This window comes from Diadema antillarum, unplaced genomic scaffold (genome assembly GCF_040938485.1).
Source record: "Diadema antillarum isolate AM-2024a unplaced genomic scaffold, OU_Dant_1.0 seq00000704_RagTag, whole genome shotgun sequence".
NCBI lineage: Eukaryota > Metazoa > Echinodermata > Echinoidea > Diadematoida > Diadematidae > Diadema > Diadema antillarum.
The window spans coordinates 1,031,644-1,047,556 of record NW_027271609.1 but is presented as its reverse complement, the minus strand read 5'-3'; the positions used below and the strand labels follow the sequence as shown (position 1 = coordinate 1,047,556).

The window sequence follows — 15,913 nt, the reverse complement described above, 5'->3', positions numbered from 1 at the left end:
TCGCAAGTAAATATATGTTTGAATTTTAGGCGATGCAATGTAGGCTGTTCATTGCATTTTCATATTGTGTAATTGAATTGGTCTTTCATGCATGAAATAGCCCATGTTCCCCACCACCCTTTTATCATATTTTAGTCTGGGAAACAAACTTAGTGCGGATTTAATGGCTGAAGATATGTGGTGTGTTAAAAATGCTGTTAGGCTTACGTCTGCCAGGTGTAAAGTTTAGTCAGTGTGTGTTCCAGGAAGTATGCATTATTTGTTTTATGAAATATTAATTGTACTTGTATACTGTGTGGATTTTTTTTCCTCTGCAGAATATGCAAACAAGTGAACTGATAGTAACAGACCATGTGTTGACCCATGAGGAACTCAATGAACTCAGGATGAGTAACAACTGGGAGGACAGCCTCAAACGGACCCAAAAAATCATTCAGGTGAGCGTTGAACCCCAAACCTGCCCATCCAAAAGGGCAGGTGCCAGAGCTAACCCCATTTTATGTCTGCTCCAAGATGCAGGCTGTGCATATTTTCCTCCACAAGGTTGTTTAGCTGTTAGCTACCCCTTAATTCCCTCCCTTTTCCCAACCCCTTCACTCCTCATCTAGCCATCAAGATATTACTGTCAAATTTGTTGCAACTTCTAGCAAATTATGAGTGGATCACACATGCAAAATATGTTATTCTATATGTTGCTTGAAGGTTATTAGCTCACCTGAGCCAAAGGCTCAAGTGAGCTATTGCGATCGCCCTTCGTCCGGCGTCCGTCGTGCGTCGTGCGTCGTCCGTCGTCCGTCGTCCGTCGTCCGTCGTCCGTCGTCCGTCGTCCGTCGTGCGTCGTGCGTAAACTTTTTACATTTTCATCTTCTTCTTGAAAACCCCAGGACCGATTTTCATCAAACTTGGCAGGTAGCATCCCTAGGGGGTTAGGAACTCAATTTGTTAAAATGGGCACCATGACCCACCCAGGGGGCCCCCAGGGGGGCCCAAACCCCCCAAAATTAAGGAATCTTTAAAAATCTTCTTCTCTAGAACCAGAAGTGATAGAGCTAAGTTAATACTATGAGTTAGTTCATTGATGACTGTAGTTTCAAGTTTGTTCATGGCAGAATCAGGGATGCCCCCCTTGGGACCCAGGGGAGGGGGGTGGGGAGGGGTTCTAATAGGGCCTAAATTGTACATTTTCATCTTCTTCTTGAGAACCCCATGACCCATTTTCACCAAACTTGGCAGGTAGCATCCCTAGGGGGTTAGGAACTCAATTTGTTAAAATGGGCACCATGCCCCACCCAGGGGGCCCCCAGGGGACCCCCAGGGTGCCCAAATCCCCCAAAATTAAGGAATCTTTAAAAATCTTCTTCTCTAGAACCAGAAGTGATGGAGCTAAGTTAATACTATGAGTTAGTACATTGATGACTGCAGTTTCAAGTTTGTTCATGGCAGAATCAGGGGTGCCCCCCTTGGGACCCAGGGGAGGGAGGTGAGGAGGGGTCCTAATGGGGCCTAAATTGTACATTTTTATCTTCTTTTTTAGAACCCCATGACCCATTTTCACCAAACTTGGCAGGTAGCATCCCTAAGGGGTTAGGATCTCAATTTGTTAAAATGGGCACCATGTCCCACCCAGGGGGCCCCCAGGGGGACCCAAACCCCCCAAATGAAGGAATCGTTAAAAATTTTCTCTAGAATCAGAAGTTATACAGCTAAGATAATACTATGAGTGAGTACATTAATGACTGTGGTTTCGAGTTTGTTCATAGGAGATCCAGGGGTTCCCCTCTTGGGGGCAGGGGTGGGGGGGGGGGGGGGGTGGTTAGGAAGGTCCAAATGAGGGCCTGAATCGTACATTGTCATCTTCTTCCTGAAAACCTCATGATAGATTTTCGTCAAACTTGGCAGGTAGCATCCTTAGGGGGTCAGGATCTCAATTTATCAAAATGGGCACCATGCCCCACCCAGAGGGCCCCAGGGGGCCCCCAATTCCCCAAATTAAGGAATCTTTAAAAATTTGGGCCCTTATTGTACATTTTCATCTTCTACTTCAGAATGCCTGGTCAAATTTTGGTAGAGCTGTGAATAATTTAGATTAGTGACTGCGTGAAAGGTGAACTTGCGATACTCAGGTGAGCGCTAGACCCGCGGGTCTCTTGTTCTTATTTCAAACCAAGAACATGTCTGGAAAAAAAAATGCAAACTGTTGTTGTGTACAAATGAAATGGAGTGGCACTCAACACATAGATTACGCAGATGCCAATTTGTCTTATTCCTTAAATTTGTACAAATCATAACTTTTTAGATGTGTCCTATTTTTTTTCCCGAAAATGTTCATTGATCAACTTCGTCAGTTTTTCTGCTTTCATACAAAGCAATAAAGAATTTAAAAAAGATTTAACAAATGAAATGGAGTGGCACTCAACACATAGATTACACAGATGCCGATTTGTCTTCTTCCTTAAATTTGTAAAAATCATAACTTTTTAGATGTGTCCTATTTTTTTTCCCGAAAATGTTCATTGATCAACTTCGTCAATTTTTCTGCTTTCATACAAAGCAATAAAAAATTTAAAAAAGATTTAACAAATGAAATGGAGTGGCACTCAACACATAGATTACACAGATGCCGATTTGTCTTCTTCCTTAAATTTGTAAAAATCATAACTTTTTAGATGTGTCCTATTTTTTTCCCTGAAAATGTTCATTGATCAACTTCGTCAGTTTTTCTGCTTTCATACGAAGCAATAATTTTTTTTTTTTTAAGATATCAGGGTGGACTTTCCCTTTAAGCTTCAGTGATACAGTCATTACCCCTCGGGGAGTGTAACCTGGAGTCATAGGATTTGACTTGCCCATGTTTGCTTCCATGTACCCTCTGTTTTCCTTGAACTTGACGTTTGGTGTGACCTCTCTGTGAACTACCCAGTTGTAACAGCCATTTCCAGGCCACCCCTCCAGTGAGTGTATTGTGTGTCTAAAGAGTTTCACATTTTTGCGCGTATGCCGCTGCTGCCGCTGACGTTACTACCAGTTGCAGCGGCAGAGAGCACAGGTACTTCCGGTCCTTATCACCGAGGGGCGACACTCGCTGCTGCATGATTAGACAGCGCGAGTGTTTAGATGAAAGATCCTGCATAGATATATAATATACCGGTCGTGGTTACTGCAAGAAGCCTTATGAGTCATACGCACTCACCTTGCAACATGTGCTTACGCACTCGTCCTCCAAGGTCTCAGATTAGCTCGGTAGACTTTGGACAAAACTTGGCAACAATCTAAGCTCTGTGAAGTGCATCTCCTACCCAATTTTCAAGTTGACCTTTTCAGAAGTAGATGGGACAATGTACGCAGGGCCACTCTCTGGCAATCACTTTTAAAGTTATTCTCGGCCATCATCTGCAAATCATGATTGAAATTTGTGGTCATTGTGGTCAACGTTTGCTTAGCAAGCATGCTTTTACAGGTAGTTTTTATTCTATTTCTCGAGCACCATCACTAAGATTCAAGTATTCATAGATTGACCGCCATGTTCTATATTTTAGTATTATTTTATTGCATATCCAAGCTGGATATCATGTATCATTGTATTTGTTATATCTGATGTATTTTTTTTTTTGGAGAAATATGAAAATATATAAAAGTGAAAACAATGAAATGAAATAATGCTCTTGCCATTTAACAAAATCAAATAGAGTTTGGTAAATCTTGAAAATTGTGTAAGATAATTTCAGCAGCACAAGACCATAGCCAGGATGAATCAGCCTTGTCAACGCCATCAACAACAAAATTATTTTTTGAAACAAGAATCTTAAGCTGTTGTCTACAACGTATCATTTCTGTTGTAATATTATATCTCTATAAGTCTTTTCTCTGAGATTATATATTTTAAGAGTTTGAATGGAAAATGAAATGATACATCCCATTTTCATCAATTTGAGTGAGACATTTGAAATTGAATGTACTAGAAAACAAAGAAAATAATCATAATATACACAATAATTTTAATATTATCTTCCAAAATATTTATTGATATGTAATGAGTGCAGTATTATTGAAAAGGTTTCATTTTCTCTTTTCATAATGAACCTAATTTGATTTTTTTTTAATGATGTTTATCTGTTTTTTTTAATTCAAACTCTTTATTTGTGTAAAAGAAGAAAATAGAAGTTGATATAAAAACAGCTGTGACATTTGAAAAGTAGAACGGCTATGAGTGGACCTGTCAGATCTGTCTGGTGAGCTTTGAACCCTGGTACCTCCTGTTCTGGGCCCTCAGACATAAACCAGAGGGCCACGCCTCTCCATGGGTAAACCGCACTGTCTGATTCACCGCAGTGATTCCCTGTGAATAATGAATGCTAATGCAGCGGGTTTCCCCGACAGGCTAATCAGACTTAAAAGGTATTTTGGCTGCTCCATTGCCAAGATCAAACTCAAAGAGTGCAGAGTCAATGGGCTGGCAATTAAACAGAGGAGCCGGCAAAAATTATCCAAGGCCATCAATGAACAATGTCATGGCTTTGCGTATTCGCTTTGCCAAATTTGTTACTGTCATCTCAACTGCGTGAGTAATGACTAAAAGCAAGTTTTATAGGCAGCAGAGATCGCAGTTGTATGCTTATTCTTAAGTTTACCATATGTTTGGTATTGTGTTAACTTTATTTTTGTTCAATGGATTAATTTATTTTTGTTCAATGGATTAATTTTAATGTGTTTTGGATTGTTGGTCAAGTTATGCTATTTATGTTTACATCAAGTATATTCTGCAGAGGGAATTTGAAATGAATATTGTATTCAAATAAAACAAAAAAGGAGAATGAATTTGTGCTTTGCATTGACATGTTCCATCCAGAAATAATGATATTGAATGGAAAAGATTTCTTAAATCAAGTATTAGCCGGTGCATCTGTTATGAGGGCGGTAGTATATCTTGCCCAAATTTTAGCAGGATTTTTCATCTCGGCAGCAGTATGCCTTTCTAGATCCATGTAGGTGGAGGTAAACTTGAAGATAGCTTCAGACAGAGCACAAAGGAGATTCATATCAAGAAAACCAAGAGATCTACTTAAAAATGTATTGATAAGTCATGTATGTCATGAAGAGTTTAAATGCAAAAATGGATAATATATGTTAGTTCTTATCAACTTGGAATATTTGAGATTAAAGCTGCCAAAAAAGAGAAAACAATGAAAATATATGTGGTAATTTTTATTACAACTTCAGAAATATTCTTGGTATGTAACAAGTGCAACATCATTCAAAGTTTTTAATTTTTCTCCACTTGGTAATGACCTTGCTTGGAAAAATTTGAAAATAGCATAAGTATTATCTGTTTTTGCATTCGAACTCATCATAATGCTTGTAGATAGATTGAAAGATACATGTAGGTAGATAGATTTATAGAAAGATATAGATACATGCACACACACACAGCATAGACACAATGTGTATATGGGTCAGAATTTTGAACGATGTACAATTGAGCCAAAACAAGGCAAAATTTAAAAAGTAGGAAATTCTCCAAATCATTCATCTTACCTGAAAGAGTATAACTCAAGCTTTAATATGAACCCAATTATACTAGGATTTTCCCAGAGGAACAAGTTTTTATTCACCACTGAAGTTTACCATGTCCAGAGCAGCGAACGTCCGTGAGGAATAGTACTGCACATACATTTGAATACCATTTAACATAGTTTCCAAAGATCTGATTCAGTTTAAAATCCTAACGAAATATCTTAAGGGACATGTGTACGTGCTTGCAGAATATTAAGCTTGTACTCTTAAACTGTACGTAATGGTAGACAACTAATGATTTAACTAAATTCGTCATTTCTGTGGAAATATTGCTCTTCCGCTAAACACTTTCTCCGCTTTACGCGCATTTTACAGAAACTCAATATTTTCCCCTCTTATTTCACTATCCCATACTTTAATCCTCACTCCCAAATAATAACATACCTTTTTAAGATGTATCTCATCTGGGCAGTCTCTATAACCCAACAAACATAGCATAGTTTTCATCACGGAGGTTCGCATGTAGCTCACGGACGTTCGGAACAAACAGGATATTGAACAATGCAGCTCTCTTGAGTTGGAAACGCATTCTACTCACAACAAACAGCAATTTCATGTCGAGAACAAACTCCTCTCCAAAATCCTGAATAGATATTACCAATATTCTCAATTGTAAAAGCTTGTTTATCTTCTCATATTGAGGAATCAAAGAAAACAATTTTTCCATCTCTCGTAAATGAACGTATACAAACGTCCGTGTAATCTCAGTGACGTAGTCCATCCTTAAGAACGAATAAATTTATCAAAATTCTGTTATCACGAAGTAAAGATTCAAGTCCTAAATTTGTTTAATTATCTAAAGTCTACAATGCAAAATTTGCTTATAACGAACATGGTCCTGGCTAAATATGACAAAGAATTAACAGAAAAACAAAAGAAATGTGCTCCGTTATAGAAATACGAAGTTTAGCTGGGGAAGGCAAACGTATACGTTGGGAAGAAATCCCTCTGCGTTTGCTCCCTGTGTTACACACTGTTACCGAGGAGAATTTGTGTTATTATATTAGTCAGAAATGATAATAGGTTCGATACTGCGAAGTTTCGTCATAACAAGACACAAGTTCATATAACTTGGATGGATGTTTGTGACTTCAATATTATACAATATGGTTTGTTATAACAAATCTTTTGTAGCGCGTCATTTCGGAGGCTCGTTATTCATACAGTTTGTCAATACGAAAATTGATAGAGTTCGTATAATTATGAAGCTTTTTTATTCGGTAAATGATAGGAATCTTCGAAGGTTTACCGAAAGGTTTATTAATTGGAACATGAAAAATCATGTTCGCTTATCCAAATGTGGAGAAACAAGTTAACAACTAAAATCCCCCAATTTCAAAACCTCATAATAACCGTTTTCACCTAAACGAATATCAGGCCCATTCCACTTTTAGAAGAACGGACCTAAAAATAACGATCCTTAATATCTATTTTGCGAAGAACATTTCTAATAACAAACCTCCTGAATTAACTACAATTTTTTTTTTCATTTCGGAATAACAAATCTTTGGACATCGGAGTAACGAATCTTTGGAAGAGCGAACGTATCAAAGTGCAACCTTAAACCTATTCTTAATCATTACTTTTTTTAACATGTGTTTTCAAAGTAAGCACAAAAGCACAAACAAATTGACGATCTCTCTGTCTCTTAAATGTAAAATGAAAAAAAAAAATCTTGGAAAAAATTACAAATGAATATTGCTTTTCATTGATGAGTATAAAACAACACCATATGATGATAAGCTGAGGATTTGTGTGTTTTCATCAGACAATTATTGTATACTGCATTATTTTTGTTCACTTGTGACGGCATTTCGATGAACAAAAAACATAAACAAACAAAAACTTCTCCAGAGGAATTCGGTTTAACGGGAGTGCACTGACAATTCTTTTCTCTGTGTGTTGGAGCTCGATCCCTTCTCTCTTTCTCAGTCATTTTCATTCAACTGCTTCCACGTCCTTTTGAAACTTTTTCGTTTCTTATTCAACACATGCCCATTACAGACTTCTTCCGTCATTATCCTGAATGTGATTGCGTAACACTTGTCGGATTTGTTTTGGTTTGTTTTGTTTTGTTTTTGTTTTCTGTTTGGTCGCAGCATGTTCAGGCTATTGAGGGAATGAGAGAAAAATCGTCATGAAGAGAAAAATAAGAATGAATTAAGGCATTTAATATCATGACAATTACAGCGAACGTCCGTTATGGAGACCAAAACTGGATGTGTTCTGTTTGAGACGGCAGCTACCATACTCAAAAGATAAACACTTAGAGCACCTGTCACTAAAAAGTGGCACTGATCCTCTTTCTCCTACTATGTAATCCATTGACTTATTCAACCAACGAACATCCGTGAAAAAAACGTTTTCCGTTTGTTATTACAGGTAAATTGAGTGCTGAACGCTATTCACTTTCGGGTATGAGCGGCTCGGTGATTTGGTAATATTTTCAACTAACATTAATCTTATGTGCAGTGATATATTTCTAATTGTCAGAAATTTCCTTTCTCTGAAAGAACGTCCGTGAGCGAAACTTTCAGAACCTGTAACAGTACAAATTGTCTCCAGAACCTCATTAGAAAGAAATTTAAATGCACAGAAATTACAGATTACGCAAAATTCCATTTTCCTATAACTTTGTTTTCAGTGTTTAGCTGTTTTTGTATAATTAGAGGGAAAACAAGCGAAAAATTGTGAGTAAATTTTCAACTGTTTGTTCATCATGATCCCATAACGCCTTAAAAATTCTGAAACTACTGCTCTAAACTCATTGTTTACTTTGTAAAACTTTATTTGTCGCTATTGGAGCCAAAAGTTTTAAAGAATACAGGACACTTTCGGGACAAGTTATCCCTATCGGAGGGATTGCATACGTCACGGACGTTCGCTGGAGTTGTCACGGACGTTCGTTCGACTACTAGGGTCATGTTCCAGGACGGATAACTAATCGACAGAGAGTACAGTATCTGTCACAATAAAGTTTCACCTAACGTTTCACCTAACGTTGGTGTCGTGAAAATTGTCCTGGCTAACGTTAGCTAACGAAAGCTAACGTTAGCGATCGATACCTAACGTTAGCTATCGATACTGTAGCTAACGTTAGCTGCCAAGCTGGCAGCTAACGTTAGATGCCAGCTAACGTTAGCTAGCTGGCAGCTAACTCGTTTGTGTGTTGGCTCGATGGAAACTCGTGCACCGGACTCGAGTACTAACGTTAGAGTTTTCTCGGTTCCGAAAAGCGAATTCGCGATCGTGATTTTTTCTTCTTTGCTTTCGGAACGGAAAACTCGGAAGCGCGGCGGCGGTGCCGCACGCTTCCACCACCTGCAGGTCGCGTCACAGAGGTAACTTCTTCCAGATACTGCACTAGATCTAGGTCTCGTAAAATCTCAGACCTACGTTGCATCATGCATAACTATAAGAAATACAATTAATCTTCGATAAGCTCACTCGATATCTCGGTCCTGAAGGCATCGGGAATTCGTAGTGCTCGCTCGATTGAGCGTAACTTTGCTAGTGGACAGTTTATCATGTAAATTAACGCTCCTGTGGTGCATGGATCGAGCTGCGAGCATGATCGTGCCTCGTATCATTCCTAACGTTACAGGCAATACAGCGTACACTGTTACAGGCAGTCTGATTGATGCCTTCTCATTCACGTTCTTACTGTTACTATGTCACTGCATTCGACTGTGTAGCTGTAACTGTTAGTACATTCGGCCTTCCTAACATTAACGTTAGACTTCTTCGTTGGATAGCTGTGTACCGTGCGTTTTATATAGCGAGCTCGCGAGTTGAGTATGGACACAATACCACGCCACAGCACATTAATGTCTCTGCATACAATAACTGGTAGCGAACACGTGTTGATGTCGATCAGTCTGTGAGCTGAGATTTCATTGCGCAATTGAGTAGCACGCGGCGCATGGCACTGCTGGGCCCGCGTGGCAACCTGTAGTGCAGGTGTGTGTACCTTGACCCAGGGAGGTGAGAGCAATAGAGTAAAAAGATAAATAAAATAATAATTATAATAAATGAAAAAATAGAAAGAATTAATGGATAAATAAAGAAAAGAAGACTCCGGACAGACGGATCTTTTTATTCCTATGATGCAATTACTTGGGCTGACGTTAGCTTTAGTCCTATTCAACTACAGCTTTACAAACGTTATTTGGTTGTTGTTTTTTTTATATACATTACATATTTTAACCACGCTCAAACACACACACACACACACACATACCCACACACATCCATCCACAAATCTCATTTGGTGTGCATTGCAGAGAAATATCTTTCCTTTCTCCCGTCCCTACCTTTTGTCAGATAACAATGAATATTAAATTACTAGCTAACGGCAGAATTGAGGAGACAGTATTGAACAGGACAGACCAACCCTCTCTTTTCAGTCCAATAATTAGTGTCAGTAAACGCATAAGTGATGAAAGCTAGGCCTATATTCAGTCAAAAATATATATTTTTTAATGAATTCGCAAAGAATTGTGTCTTGTGTAACTACAATGGAGCGTGAGTCGTAACGTTAGCTAACGTTAGCTATCGTTAGTCTGTATAATTCTTTATAGACACGCTCTCTCTCTCTCTCTCACATTATGTACAGCCACCTAAAGCTCATTAGATGTACACTCTGAGAAATTTCTATCCCTCTCCTGCATCTAACGTTAGCTAACGGAAGTTTGTTGGTTACCCTGTGTCAGATATCAGCGAGCTCGCAGAAACGTTTTTTTTTTTTTTTTTAATGAGTATATTGGACAAAGCACTTCTTTTTATCATTGTTCATTAAGTATTGTCAATAAAACGCTTTAGCGATGAAGACTAGGCCTATATTTAGTCAAAAAGGGGAACTTCTAATATGCATTCGCAAAGAAAAAAATAAGTAAAAAAAAGGATTTTCCGATTTCACGTTGAATATTCAAGATCATGAATAATCGGAAAGAAAAAAAAATCGGCAATATCTCGCTAAATCAGTTCACGATCCTCGGTGTTACACTATCATAAATACTGTAATTATAAATTCACAAACCTATAAATATAACCCTATTATTATGTAACGTAATAATAGTAGCGTAGTACAATCACTCGGGTTAACGTTAGCTCAGACTAGTCCTCAGAATACGTTTGTGTATACAGTGGATCGTTAGCCCTAACAAAATACTTTGAACGAAGTTTTATCCAGCTTGATCTTTGTAGCGTTTGTGTTGTTGTCGGGAAGGTTCTTGGTACTTTGTTACGTGATTTGTTTGCTTCGGTGTGTTTCTCGAGTGATGATGGTGGTCGTGTTTCTGAATGAAAAAAGGCTAAGGATCGAAGTGATGGTGATGATTGTGATGCTGGTGTACAACATACGTGGCATACTTATTTCATTTCTCCCTCTTTTACTCTTCTTTCCCCTCCCATGAATGATCAAAAGAAAATACAAACAACCCAACAAAAAGAAGCACACAAACACAACACAAAGAACCAAAGAATAAGGGGAAAACGCAAAGAGATTGTATGCGGTCTCTTCAGATAGAAGAAACTTGACACCCCTCCCCCAACCCTTGTGAAAATTTTTTTCACAAAAGCAGGTGCCGGACCATCAGGTGCCAGACGAAAGAACGCACGCACTGGAGTTCTGATACAGCGTGTAATTAGCCTGGAAATGTCGATCCAAGAATTAGCTAAGTGAGTTGAGTTAAAAGAATCATTGCAAAAATCACAATTTTAAGCAACATAATGATTTTACTTTTAGAGCCTTTCTTTTGGCTCATAGTCGAAATATCAGTCGATTATTATAGTGTACTTAATCGAGTATGCCATAACCGTGATCTGCCATAACCATGATCGCTAAATGCCACGTTGTATTTATCGATCAGATTTATGGTAGACTTTCTGATTTCAGTGAGGTGGAGGGCGGGGGAGAGAACTGGAATACTTAAAGAAAACGATGTTTAAAATCCATGAAATTGAAAAATGAAACAGCCTGAAAATAACGCATGACTATAGCAAACAATTGAAAACAACCCCGCCCCAAAAAGTTTTGCATTCGCTTACACAAAAGCTCTCGTGAAAGATGAAAGCGTACTTTGGCATAAATTATGTCGTAATGTGTTTGGAGCATCTACGCCTTATACGTGGGTGAGTTTACTTTAAGTTTTGAAATGGTAAATATAAAGAAGATTGAAAGTAAGACAGTTAAAAGTAAGTTTCCGCGTCGACAGTAAACCTTTCTAACTTTAATATACAGAATATACCTCAATGTACATGTTGTATACTTTTTTTAAGTGGAGACGTAGCAAATAATCAGATGGTGAATGGATATTTCGTATCTGTTAAATCACGCGAGCGTTGGTAAACGAATTGCAGTTACTTAAGCTAGTATAATTTCTGTCTCTTCATAATCCAGAAATGAGCTATCAAGTCATGTAACTCATGCCTTACTTTCGAAGCAAAATCTAGTTGTCAACGACCTGTGTGAGGATGTCTCTTTCAGTCCGACTTCTGCTGTTTTTTGTCTATGCTGGACCATTGTCCGATGTTGAAGCGATGCGTGAAAATTCTCCTTTGAAATCGGCAGACCTTTTTTGTGCAAGGGCTTTTGTTTTTGTTTCTTTTAACGTCCGAACGTAATTAGTTGGCCCAGTTAATGCAGGGAGTTATGACTCTTTCGACTCTGAAATGTCTTTTTGGAGCGCAGAAAATTCTTTTTGTTCAGACAATTACTACTTTTGCGGATGTGCATCATCCGTCGTTCGTACGATGATTATTTTTTTTTTCCACACGTTGCGCCTGTGTAGTACTAGTAAACTCAACGAGAAGTGGCCTATATTATAGGCGGAGGATGCAGCTATTATTTGCTGCTACGCTATGTACATCTAATACGGCGAGACTTATCTTTGCTGAGCCACACGTCTGATGCGGCGAGACTACGAAGTACGAACAGTGAAAGTGGCTCAGGATGCTTCGCTCGCGTCTACTGTTCGTAGTCTCGCCGCATCAGAATTATTGCTCTGCAAAGACAGTCTCGCCACATCAGCTGGTCAGAGTTATAAACAGCATAGACAATATAGCAGAGGTGGCCATGTCTTTAAAATGTAAAACGTTAAATGGGGTAACGTGTAAACAATGTGGATGTGTGAGTGTGTGTGGGGGGGGGGGTGGGTCAATAAATAACAGTGCAATCTTCTTTCTTCATCATGATAGGTATAACAAAAATATGCAGTGTAATGTACATTATGACTGTGATAACGCATTTCTTCGCTTCATCTCCGCAACGCTTGCAACAACACGAGATTGAACCATCAATGTTGTGCGTGTGATAAACGATGAAACTCTAAATCTTTTCGTGATATTCAAGGGGGGGGGACGACGCTTTTAGACATGTTCATCAGCGAGTATATAAGGCGCGCGGAATGTCAAAACAGGGAGGTAGTTTCAATATTAGTTTGGCAAAGTTGTATTGTCTTCATGTCTTTTCTTAAATTCATAAACATTTACATGTAGTTTGTCGTGATGTTCAATTACTTTTTAAATGAACAAGCACAGCAGAAATCAAACTTAAATGTACAATGTATTTCCGTATTGCCTTTCTTGTAATTCATTTAATTACTGCATGTAATGGCATGATTAGGCGAGATTCAAAGGTGTCTTTCCTTGTCAATCAACGCTGATATCGCGTACCAAGATCATCCAAAGTCAAAAATCTTAGTTGCGAGCCGTGATAAAGGCCTACCTCCTTGGATTTCCATTAAAAGAAGACGCTAAATCTTGCACATTGATTAAAGGTCTGCCGATTTCAAAAGAGTCACATATAGCTGGTAAAGTATCCCTGCATCAACTGGGCCAGCTAATTACGTTCGGACTTTAACAGAAACAAAACCAAAGTCCTTGTATACAAGAAACAAAAACAACAACAAAAGCCTGCCGGTTTCAAAGGAGAATTTTCTCGCATCGCCCGATCAACAATAATGGTTTAGCATTTTCGTCAAAAACACACGACAAAAGACGGATTGAAAGCACATTCCTCACACAGGTCCTTGACAACTATACGAACTAGATTTTGCTTCGAAAGTACAATTGTATAGGTATGGGTTACAGGACTTGATACCTCATTTCTGGAAATGAACTATGGACAGACAGAAATTATACTCGTTGTAAATTGTAATCTGTTCGCTCACGCTCGCGTTATTCAACAGATAAAGATGAAAATCCATCTCAGTATATTTTATTAGGCCTACTGTTATCATTAATTCCCATGAAATATCTTAGACTATTCCAATCAAAATTCTACCTACAAACATTATATAACCCTAACCCAAGTCCAAATCATCATATCAAAATTAAATCTAAAGCCCTCACAGTCTTAACATAATCCGGCGCAACTGTTGCAGGAGCAAATGTTGTGTCACCAACATCTATAATAAGCTGAAAAGGTTTACGTGTCGATGCGCCAACTTACTTATGACTGTCTTAATACATTGTAACTTTCTCTTGGTTTTCTAAACTGAAGAGTATTCATATTAGACCACGCAAGATTAATTATGAATATATATATATAAAACATCCGAGTGAAAATATTTGCTCATTATATATATATATATATATATATATATATATATATATATCAACATGACTGTAGTCTCAATGATGTCTATCATTACCGATTACCGATAAAAACGGTAACGTTTCATTCTCTCTATAATGTGTATCTCACTTTGCTATATACTATAAGCATATATACGTTCTAAAAACTTACATCCCATGTTCATCATCCCTGGATCGTAACAGGTGGCATCCATTGTCACACTCTCTTCCTGCCATTGAGAAGCTCTATAGCAAGTCATTAAGACAATCCTTTGTTCGTTGCCCCTCCCGCTTGCCGAGGTTTTTATTGTTCGTCAACAAACGATCGCCGCGATTCAAATTGTCTTCATCGTGCATCTCGAAGTGGCATCATCATTGCGTGATCGGAGACAATGAGGTCTTAATCTTTTACAGGCGGATGGTTTCAAGGGACGCCTTGAATTCTTTCGTGGATAGGAGATTGGTCCTGAATAGAACCTTCTCTATCTCAACGTTTCGGTAAGCATGTCCTTATTAACCTTCTTTTAAATTTGCCGAAACAACCTGTAACCGGGACAGACACTCAGTTCTGTCTCTCTACTTTAACGTTAGCTACAAACGTTATCTATTGTGGTTTTTGTTTTCCATACATGTCATTATGCTTAGGAAAAAAAAAAAGGCGTAATAAAATGAAAGTGATGCTAATATATAATTCTGTTAGTGTGAATGAACTTTTGAACGTGTCTAAGTTGTTTTTTTTTTTAATATGGTATACTCCAGACCAAAAAACCACAATGTTTACTCTTCATCTTCGTAACCAGCATGATACAGCGTATTGACGAGACCTCGCAAAAATTATAACGGCAACAGACCCCGTATTCTCTCATGTCATATCCCTATAACATTGAAGCGTGTCAACTTCTTCTGAGCATGCACAGTAACAAAATGATTTTTACAAGTATCATCGTTGGCATTTTGCGATTTTGTCTACTTTTATGCCTTAAACCAAAACCTCGTAAAGCGAATGTAATTGCAGAATAAAACCAATATAACAACAAGACTCGCTGTATACCCGGTACAGACAATGCAGTTCTGTCTCTTTAACGTTAGCTAACGTTAGCTAATGTTGTTGTTTTTTTTATACATGCCATTAACTATAAAAGGCCAAAGGAAATTAAAGTGATGCTAAACGTGTGTTGGTTACATGTGCATACAAAAATCAGACCAAAGTTCACAATCTTTACGCTTCATCTCGTATTCAACACGATATTCACGAAATCTTGTTTTGTCTACTTTTATGCATGATACAAAAATCTTGTGAAGCGAATGTAGTTACAGAATACAGACCATTGATAACACAGAGAAAATTCGCTGGGTACCCGGTAGACGTGCATGCAGTTCTGTCTCACTAATCTAACGTTTATAGCTATAACGTTAGCTATTGTGGTTTTTGTTTATCATACGTTTTTCTATGTTTAGGAGAAAAGGCAATATGAAATTAAAAGGGATGCTGATTATGTGTGTACAAATATAAGACCAAAGTTCACAATCTTTACGCTTCATTTTCGTGTCCAACACGATATTCATGGAACCTCGCAAAAATAATGGCAACTCACCTCGTATACTACTCTCAAGCACTAACGTTAGCTAATGTTAACGCTATACTGATGCGTGTCAACTTGTTCTATAACAGCATGCATAAAAGTAAACAAAAATCGCAAAATGCCAATTTTGGTACTTGTAAAAATATTTCATTTTGCATGCTCTCATAGAACAAGTTGGCACG

At 38.1% G+C, this 15,913-nt stretch overlaps 1 protein-coding gene across 1 annotated transcript in view; it reads left to right on the top strand.

Annotated features, from left to right (window-relative positions):
* The first annotated feature begins 320 nt into the window (after positions 1–320).
* LOC139737780 (pleckstrin homology-like domain family B member 1) overlaps positions 321–15,913 on the top strand; it is an 80,811-nt gene continuing 65,218 nt past the window's right edge. Inside the window, exon 1 of the mRNA XM_071648455.1 lies at positions 321–437. Within this exon, the coding sequence (XP_071504556.1) occupies positions 321–437 (117 nt within the window). The remainder of the gene's footprint in view (positions 438–15,913) is intronic.